Below are 9,918 nucleotides of genomic sequence, written 5' to 3'. Positions count from 1 at the left end.
GTATATAAAACACCGGTAAACTATCACAAAACGACCAAAAGGAACTGTGGTCGTAGTGAGACCTCTGGTACGCAGAGGATCTCTGCCTGCTTCCCGTCTGAACCTATGACCAGACTCCGTTTGTTTTTCTGTCACTTTACTTTGAACATGTTGAAGCTGAGGAGCTCCTCACTGAGATCGGCCGCCGCGCTCATCTCACCTGCTGCTGCTGCTGTTCCTGCTCAGGTAAGTCTATCTCCGACTACCTGAAACCAAACCAGAACCAGGAATGTGAGCTGCAGCAGGCTGCGAGCTCGGGACCGATTCAGCAACATTTCATCTCTTGAGATTCTGCAGGTCAGAGACGTCGGTGCAACTTATTTCACCACAGTCACCTTAAGGCTCTAAACGGTGTAAGGTACAAGTATACAGAGTTATGGAGAAAACCCAACAACTGCCACATTCAGTTCTACAGAAACCTGAAACGACACCGAGAATGTGGACTGCAGTTTGTTGGTTTGTTCTTGATCTTTGGACCGATCCTGCGAAAGGTTTAAAATTAACCACAAAACCTACAGAAACTGGTTTACCTGAACGTCTCACGACCTCTGCTTCACTAGGAGTACTCTGGTCTGTAGGAGTACTTTGTATGAATACTCTGGTCTGGAGGAGTACTTTGTAGGAATACTCTGGTCTGTAGGAGTACTTTGTAGGAATACTCTGGTCTGTAGGAGTACTTTGTAGGAATACTGTGGTCTGGAGGAGTACTTTGTAGGAATACTCTGGTCTGTAGGAGTACTTTGTAGGAATACTGTGGTCTGCAGGAGTACTTTGTTGGAATACTCTGGTCTGTAGGAGTACTTTGTAGGAATACTCTGGTCTGCAGGAGTACTTTGTTGGAATACTCTGGTCTGTAGGAGTACTTTGTTGGAATACTCTGGTCTGGAGGAGTACTTTGTAGGAGTACTCTGGTCTGTAAGAGTACTTTGTAGGAATACTGTGGTCTGCAGGAGTACCTTGTAGGAATACTCTGGTCTGGAGGAGTACTTTGTAGGAGTACTCTGGTCTGTAAGAGTACTTTGTAGGAATACTCTGGTCTGTAAGAGTACTTTGTAGGAATACTGTGGTCTGCAGGAGTACCTTGTAGGAATACTCTGGTCTGGAGGAGTACTTTGTAGGAGTACTCTGGTCTGTAAGAGTACTTTGTAGGAATACTCTGGTCTGCAGGAGTACTTTGTTAGAATACTGTGGTCTGCAGGAGTACTTTGTTGGAATACTCTGGTCTGTAGGAGTACTTTGTAGGAATACTCTGGTCTGCAGGAGTACTTTGTTGGAATACTCTGGTCTGTAGGAGTACTTTGTTGGAATACTCTGGTCTGGAGGAGTACTTTGCAGGAGTACTCTGGTCTGTAAGAGTACTTTGTAGGAATACTGTGGTCTGCAGGAGTACCTTGTAGGAATACTCTGGTCTGGAGGAGTACTTTGTAGGAGTACTCTGGTCTGTAAGAGTACTTTGTAGGAATACTCTGGTCTGCAGGAGTACTTTGTTGGAATACTGTGGTCTGTAAGAGTACTTTGTAGGAATACTCTGGTCTGGAGGAGTACTTTGTTGGAATACTGTGGTCTGGAGGAGTACTTTGTTGGAATACTCTGGTCTGTAGGAGTACTTTGTAGGAATACTGTGGTCTGCAGGAGTACTTTGTTGGAATACTCTGGTCTGTAGGAGTACTTTGTAGGAATACTGTGGTCTGGAGGAGTACTTTGTTGGAATACTCTGGTCTGTAGGAGTACTTTGTAGGAATACTGTGGTCTGCAGGAGTACTTTGTTGGAATACTCTGGTCTGTAGGAGTACTTTGTTGGAATACTCTGGTCTGTAGGAGTACTTTGTAGGAATACTCTGGTCTGTAGGAGTACTTTGTAGGAATACTCTGGTCTGCAGGAGTACTTTGTAGGAATACTCTGGTCTGTAGGAGTACCCTGTTGGAATACTCTGGTCTGTAGGAGTACTTTGTAGGAATACTCTGGTCTGCAGGAGTACTTTGTAGGAATACTCTGGTCTGCAGGAGTATATGTATATATGTGTGTGTCCGTAGACCTGTGTAAGTGGCTCAAATATTATACTGAGAGTATTACAGTATTGTAGTACTTAGTAAATGTACTTTCCTGCTAGAGCTGTAGTTTTAAGAAGTGAAATCTGTTCCCGGGTGATAACTCCGCCATGTGAGTACCAATCTAACCCAAACCTATGGACTATGTTCGTAGTGACTGTGTTTTGTGGATCTGCACCAACGCCCTCACTCAGACCTGAGCTGAACCCGGGGCTGGTTCGTGGTGCACAGTCACGTATGTCTCAGCTGCAGAGACGCGTTTTAGTCCACGGGGGTCGACAGAAACCTGCAGATCCTCCATCGTTAACACTCATCAAGTTGTATTCTGTGCACGACACAGAGATTCAATATAATGACACTTAAAATGCAAAATAGAGACAAAACACCCAAAACAAAACGCAGCAGTGTGACCGGACCGATACGTAGGGTTCATGGGAAATGGTGTTTTTTTACGAGCTGTTACTAACGTTCAAGTTGAAAAAACAATGTTCAAAGTGTTTGAAAATCGACACTACCGTATTAACACGAAGATGTCAAACGACAAAATACTGTTTAGATGAGATTCTGCGTTTGTGAATAACGTTCACTTACAAAAGTCTGGTTTAGCTAGCTAGAAAAAAGGAACAAGGCTAACGACGCTAGGTCATATAGCCAGCTAGCTCCTAGCTTTTCACAAATTGAATCAATGTTTGTATTACAACTATGGACTCTATACAATGAACAAACAGACTAAGATGATCACCTGGCCTTGTTAGTCATTCAAATATAAAAGTGATTCCAGCATATATCTAGCGATGCATTAGCTTAATGAATGTATTATAAGTTTAGCTTGCTAGCAGGGGGTCTTCTTCTACTCACAACGGTTTATACAAACCGCGAACAACAGCGCCCCCAGCGGGACACAGCGCGCACTGGACAAATATCAATATGATCAACTTATTCACAACAATGAAAAACCGTGGAAGCTGTACTCACAAAAACCATAGGTACACAAGGTTTCACCTCATTAGTCCTGGTTTTAATTGGTTTGAATTAGTCTTACAGTTTTAGCTGCCTTTGGTTTCTCAGAGAAACAATATCCTTTTTGAGACGGTTTGTTTCTGTTAAATGTGGACTTGTGTAAACGAGGACAGTAAAATCTGTGCAGGGACACAGCACAGATTCTATGACGTCTTTTACCTGATAGTGACGCAGAGACCACATCCTGACTCCAACCTGTTTCTGCTGATGTCAACGGAAGACGTCTGCTCTTAGGTTGGGACGAACTGTCAGTCCATCAGTGATCTATCCGTGATCCATCAGAGACGGATCTGTCAGTGAGCTACACTTTCATCCAAAACAATTGGAACTGTGAGGCCAGTTCCGTTATTTCTGCTGTAGACTGAAAACATTTGTCTTTGAGCTACTTGTCCCCTATGCTCCTTCCCGGTCTCTCAGGTCAGCTGACCAGCTCCTCCTGACAGTACCAAAGTCAAGGCGGAAGCCTAGAGGGGACAGAGCAGCACCCAAATTATGGAATGCCCTACCACTGCACATTAGGCAGGCACCTTCATTGTCCATTTTTAAAACTTACTTGAAGACTTATTTTTAATCTCTGGCTTTTAATTCAGCATGAAGACTGTGTGTTTGTTCCTTTGTTTTATTCTTTTGTTTTTATTGTCATCTTATTTATTATTCATTGTTTTAAGTATTGTCTTAATTGCTTGTTTTTCTTTTGACTAACTGTGTACAGCACTTTGGTCAGCCAAAGCTGTTTTTAAAGGGCTTTATAAATAAAGTTGAGTTGAGTTGAGTCTTTGACATCAACAGATGAACATCAGACAACAGGTGTTTACGTCTGAATCTGATACAAAGCTTAGAATACAGCACCTTTTGTTTTGTCTATCAGAGATCTATCAGGAGTCTATGAGGGATCTATCAGAGATCTACCAGGAGTCTATGAGGGATCTATCAGAGATCTATCAGGAGTCTATGAGGGATCTATCAGAGATCTATCAGGAGTCTATGAGGGATCTATCAGAGATCTATCAGGAGTCTATGAGGGATCTATCAGAGATCTACCAGGAGTCTATGAGGGATCTATCAGAGATCTATCAGGAGTCTATGAGGGATCTATCAGAGATCTACCAGGAGTCTATGAGGGATCTATCAGAGATCTATCAAGAGTCTATCAGGAGTCTGTGAGGGATTATGTGATGCGGAGCTGTCCATGTAGATCAGGGGTGGGCAATTAATTTTTATCAGGGGCCGCATGAGAAGCCTGAATTGTGTCAGAGGGCCACCAACTTTCTTTCATTGTAAAATACTTAAATTAAATATTTTGAATACCTGGTACTGATAATCAGAAGAATAAAGCACTCTGTAAATATGCATATTAGGTTATGTGAAACTGTGGTCTATTGGTTAAATAAGAAAAACAATTATTGAACCAGTGCAATTTATTTTTTAACTTGTTAATCTCCACAAACAATAACTTGTAATGCTTTCCACCTCATGTTACCTCTACAGTGAGAATAATCCAGTCTGTTCTGGGCTTGAACAAGGGCATTGAAATCTGGCGGAATGTCTGAAGTGGCTATGCGAAGGACAGCTGAGAGGTGGTCATCAGTCATAGAGGATCTGTGTTTGGATTTGTTGAACTTCATAACTGGGGATAACCTGGCGAACAGCATCACCTTCACTCACACACGTGTATACGCGAGTGAAGGTGCTACGTCTATGACGTGCATACGTAGCGACGTAACGCTTTTCGAAATAAAATTTCAAAATAAAAGTAAAAAAAAAAAGTTTAATTTATGGTGTTTATGATTGGCCTCACGCGGGCCGGACAGGGACGTACAAAGGGCCGGATGTGGCCCGCGGGCCTTAATTTGCCCAGGTCTGATGTAGATAGAAACAAACATCGATCCCAGCGGAATCACTGCGCGGTGAGAGCGGTGAGAACGGGGAGAGCGGCAAACGCGGTGAGAGCGGCGAACGCGGTGAGAGCGGTGAGAGCGGCGAACGCGGTGAGAGCGGCGAACGCGGTGAGAGCGGTGAGAGCGGTGCGGTGTGCGCTTTGTGTTCATCCATGTGACATGACGTCACTTCCCCCGCCCTTCGTCATCATGCCCCGAAAAGAAGAGATCACGGAGGACGTCAGGGTGAGGATAGTGGATTTGCACGAAGCCGGAAACGGCTACAGACTCATCTCCAAGAGCGTGGACGTCCACCCGTCCACCGTGAGACAGATCATCTACAAATGGAGACGGTTCAGTACCGTGGCGACGCTGCCCAGATGTGGTCGCCCTGCGAAGAGGAGTCCAAAGGCTCAGCGCAGAAAGATCCGTGAGGTAACTGAGTAACACACGAAGCAAAGGTCCGCATGACCGTTGGCCCGGTTCGGAACATCTCCTTTCTGTCTTTACGGTGCAGCCCCTCCTCTCAAACCCGGACAGCAGTTCGAGCCCCGGTTCTTCCGGTCGGAGAGTCCTTCAGGAAGACGCGGAACCCCAAGTTGCTCCGGATGCTCCCTCGTCTGTAAGTGGATCATAGAGTCCAGCATAGTGAGTTCTGTGTCGGTTTCTGTGGTATTTGCTTGGAACTGGACTGGACGGGGTTTGATTAATCAGTGATTAATCAGTGATTAATCATCATCATTAATCACTGATTAATGATGATGATGATGACTTCATGGAGCAACACTTAGTTTTACAGCAGCTTTATGATAAACAGAAACACAATAATGAATTTCAGAGAAGATCATCTCTCTAGACAAACGGAGCATGTCTTTAACGTGGAACTAGTAACTGGTAACCAGTAAGGACTAACCGTCACTAGTAACCAGTAACTAGTAACGGTAACTAGTAACCAGTAAGGAGTAACCGTCACTAGTAACTAGTAACCAGTAAGGAGTAACCGTCACTAGTAACTAGTAACCAGTAAGGAGCAACCGTCACTAGTAACTAGTAACCAGTAAGGAGTGACCGTCACTAGTAACCAGTAACTAGTTACCAGTAAGGACTAACCGTCACTAGTAACCAGTAACTAGTAACCAGTAAGAAGTAACCGTCACTAGTAACCAGTAACTAGTAAGGAGTAACCGTAACTAGTAACCAGTAAGGAGTAACCTGTAAGGATTAAAAGGCACTAGTAACTAGTTACCAGTAACGGTAATTAGTAACCGTCACTAGTAACCAGTAAGGAGTAACAGTAACTAGTAACCAGTAAGGAGTAACCTGTAAGGATTAACAGTCACTAGTAACTAGTTACCAGTAACGATAAGTAGTAACCGTCACTAGTAACCAGTAAGGAGTAACTAGTAACCAGTAAGGAGTAACCGTCACTAGTAACTAGTAAGGAGTAACCGTCACTAGTAACAAGTAACCAGTAAGGAGTAACTGCCACTAGTAACCAGTAACTAGTAACCAGTAAGAAGTAACCGTCACTAGTAACCAGTAACTAGTAAGGAGTAACCGTCACTAGTAAGCAGTAAGGAGTAACCTGTAAGGATTAACAGGCACTAGTAACTAGTTACCATCGCTAGTAACTAGTAACCAGTAAGGAGTAACCGTCACTAGTAACTAGTAACCGTCACTAGTAACCAGTAAGGAGTAACGGTAACTAGTAACCAGTAAGGAGTAACCTGTAAGGATTAACAGTCACTAGTAACTAGTTACCAGTAACGATAAGTAGTAACCGTCACTAGTAACCAGTAAGGAGTAACCGTCACTAGTAACCTGTAAGTAGTAACCAGTAACGGTAAGTAGTACCCGTCACTAGTAACCTGTAAGGAGTAACCTGTAAGTAGTAACAGTCACTAGTAACTAGTAACGGTAAGTAGTACCCGTCACTAGTAACCTGTAAGGAGTAACCTGTAAGTAGTAACAGTCACTAGTAACTAGTAACGGTAAGTAGTAACCGTCACTAGTAACCAGTAAGGAGTAACCATCACTAGTAACCAGTAAGTAGAAACCGTCACTAGTAACCAGTAAGTAGAAACCGTCACTAGTAACCAGTAAGGAGTAATAGTCACTAGTAACTAGTAGCCGTCACTAGTAACTAGTAGCCGTCACTAGTTGCCTGTCACTAGTAACCAATACATCTGACATTTACATTTAGCAGACAGTTTTATCCAAAGCGACTTACAATTAGGGAACAAGGGTAGACAGGGCAGCGTGAGGAGGTCTTGCTAAGGACCCCTCCTGGAGGTAGGGACGGCTGGGATTTGAACCTCAGTCTCCCACAAGGTGGTGATTTTACCAATACACAAATCAGCCGTTACATCCAGTAACTAGTAACCAGTAACTAGTAACAGTCACTAGTAACTAGTAAGGAGTAAGAGTTACTAGTAACTAGTTACCCTGTGACAGTAACTAGTTACCAGTAACGGTAAGTAGTAACCTGTCACTAGTAACAGTGAAACTCTGTTCTTCTGCTTTAGTGTTAGAGTGAGACCTCTCTGCTGTCTTCTCTCCTCTCTGTAGCCTCGTGCGCACCTCTCCACCGGGCCCCAGCAGAAACACAAAACCTTCTACGAGTTCCGCACCTACTGCATCCGCCCAGACCAGAACGCTGCTTTTCTCAAACTGACCGCTGAGAAGATCCACCTGCGCACCGCCCACTCAGAGCTGATAGGCTACTGGAGCGTCGAGTACGGGGGCCTGAACCAGGTCTTCCACATATGGAAGTACGGTAAGCACATTCCTCTTTCCCTGTTTAAACATCCTTCTTCTTCATGAGGTTTTGAAAGTGGACCCGACCGTCTCCCCTCAGACAGTTACGCTCAGCGGGCAGCTGTTCGGGCTGCCCTGGCTCAGGACCCGTCCTGGGTCTCGCAGTACCTCTCCAAGGTGCTGCCGATGCTGACGTCTCAGGACAACGAGGTTGTCTACCTGGTTCCTTGGAGCAGCTTGAAGAGTCCGCCACAGGAGGGCGGTAAGCCCCACCCCCATGTAACTCTGCATTAATGAATAACATCACAGCACTGTTGTAACACCAGGTGTGTTTCAGGTGTGTACGAGCTGGTTTCCTATCAGATGCGTCCTGGTGGGCCGGCGGTCTGGGGCAACGCCTTTCAGGCTGCCATCACCGCCCATGATGCACCAGGATATGCAAAGCTGGTGGGAGCTTTCCACAGCGAGTTTGGCCAGCTGAACACAGGTACGCTGAAACAGGACTAGCTAAATTCACCTGCACGATGCTCAGACAGTTCTCTGAGGACACCATGAGACCCTCACAGAACTTCCTGAGCAGGGTCCAGAGTCTAAACGTCAGTGTTCACTGCTAACTGGAGGTTTTCTGGCCTCCACGTCTCTCCCTCTCTCTCAGTTCACACTCTCTGGTGGTTCGAAAGCGCCGATCAACGAGCTACGTTTCGGCAAAAAGCTCACAACGATGGTCGAGTGGTGGCCGCAGGTGAGGTGCTACAATAGTGACATCATCACTACACTGCAGAATAACGTGACATCACACACACGACGTAAACAGCACAGAGCAGTGATGCATTCACTGACCAGAGGGGTGTTGCACAAAACCAAGATCAGGCACTAAGCCGGGATTTTCCAGGTATCCTGGCTGAACTTATCCTTGACTTGTTGCACAGATGCCGATGCAGTTTCAATTAGGTCCACATAGTGGGCAACACGCAGTCTAGAAGATAAACTGGACAGTTGATACTCAGACAAGCTTTCAGGCAGTGTAACAGAAAGTGTTTGGGGACAGGTCTGATCCTTCAGCATTTGAAGACCAACACCGTATCCACAGGTACTGATTCTCGATATTTCACGTATAAAACAGCAGACAGTGCGGAGCCACGCTCTCTCTGTCCCACAGATGGTACCTTTATTCGGTCGGGGACGCTGAAAACCTCAATAAAGCCACTATTTACTGCACAACAAGTAGAGTGACGCTGGGAATAAAATCACTTGTCCATGTGTTTATAACCTTCTCTGGCCACAGAAGTTCGTTCCACATCAAGGAGGAACTATTACAGGTAAAATGAATTACAAATCACAGAATTAGTTTGTGTTCCAGCCTTCTCTAATGTCACTGGTGCAGTGGGTTGAACCCACATCCACGTCAAACGAGCCATTTCACTTATCCTGGATTTCTTAACTCTGTTTTTGTGCAGCCCCCCACAGAACTACAGGTTGCTAAAGGGTCAGTTCACCCAAATACACAGGAACAGTAGGGTCAGAAAAACTAGGACTCTGCAAGAACTCTGTCTCTAACTCTAAATGTCTCTCTCTGTCTCTCTCTCTCTCAGTGAGAAACAGCTTCATCCATCTCGACTCTCAGAAGAACAAACTCCTGTTTCCGTGCCCGTTCTCTCCAATGAAGTAATTTCCTGTTCTCGCGGCTGCATCTCCACAGCAACACAGACACTGTAAAGACATAACATGGAAAGCGCATCTTTAGTTTGTCCTCTCTTGGACTCTGTAGGCTCGAATCTGTTGTCTTTGTTCTAATTTACCTGCTGTCTGCTGGACTGGTCAGTGGCCGCAGCGTCTGCGTTGGCTCTTCTTTGGTTTGCAGATAAATGATGGATTGTTTAGATGCATTAGAAAAATCTGTTTTTATTTCTGCTGCAGTGAAAAACAAGCAATAAACTCATGAACCAACATTTATCCTCTGTTGCTATTGTCTGTACTAAACTAACCAAGTACCTTTAACACTTAGACTTCCAGTGGAGACAAAATGATGGGAAAGAAAGTCTGAATGAAAACAGGCTGTGTTACTTTTACTGTGTTCCCATGTATATAAGTGCAACAGGACATTTTACTACCTCCAACTGATCCATCACCTTTTTAGTGCTTTGGATAAAAGGGTCTGCTAAATGACTAAAATGTA

The 9,918-nt window shown here is 44.7% G+C and overlaps 1 protein-coding gene across 2 annotated transcripts; it reads left to right on the top strand.

The window, feature by feature from the left end:
• Nucleotides 1-84: 84 nt before the first annotated feature.
• On the top strand, nt 85-9,695 carry nipsnap3a (nipsnap homolog 3A (C. elegans)). 2 transcript variants are annotated; one of them, XM_026342395.1, is made up of 7 exons: nt 4,778-5,420; nt 5,503-5,607; nt 7,554-7,761; nt 7,843-8,004; nt 8,080-8,229; nt 8,398-8,484; nt 9,335-9,695. In XM_026342395.1, exons 1-7 carry the CDS (start codon nt 4,884-4,886, stop codon nt 9,409-9,411), a joined length of 1,326 nt encoding a protein of 441 aa, XP_026198180.1. In that variant the 5' UTR covers nt 4,778-4,883; the 3' UTR covers nt 9,412-9,695. The 2 variants fall into 2 exon arrangements, with proteins under 2 accessions (XP_026198181.1, XP_026198180.1); XM_026342396.1 differs by lacking the exons at nt 4,778-5,420; nt 5,503-5,607 and adding an exon at nt 85-225.
• The last annotated feature ends 223 nt before the right edge of the window (nt 9,696-9,918 follow it).

This window comes from Anabas testudineus, chromosome 9 (assembly GCF_900324465.2).
Source record: "Anabas testudineus chromosome 9, fAnaTes1.2, whole genome shotgun sequence".
Taxonomy (NCBI): Eukaryota; Metazoa; Chordata; class Actinopteri; order Anabantiformes; family Anabantidae; genus Anabas; species Anabas testudineus.
The sequence above is the reverse complement of the archived record's forward strand: the minus strand, read 5'-3'. Positions and strand labels throughout refer to the sequence as shown.

Coding starts and splice junctions, on each gene's coding strand:
- nipsnap3a (XM_026342395.1), top strand. CDS start 4,884: ATGGTGTTTATGATTGGCCTCACGCGGGCCGGACAGGGACGTACAAAG. Junction 5,421..5,502: donor AGCGCAGAAAGATCCGTGAG/GTAACTGAGTAA, acceptor TTTACGGTGCAG/CCCCTCCTCTCAAACCCGGA. Junction 8,230..8,397: donor GTTTGGCCAGCTGAACACAG/GTACGCTGAAAC, acceptor CCTCTCTCTCAG/TTCACACTCTCTGGTGGTTC.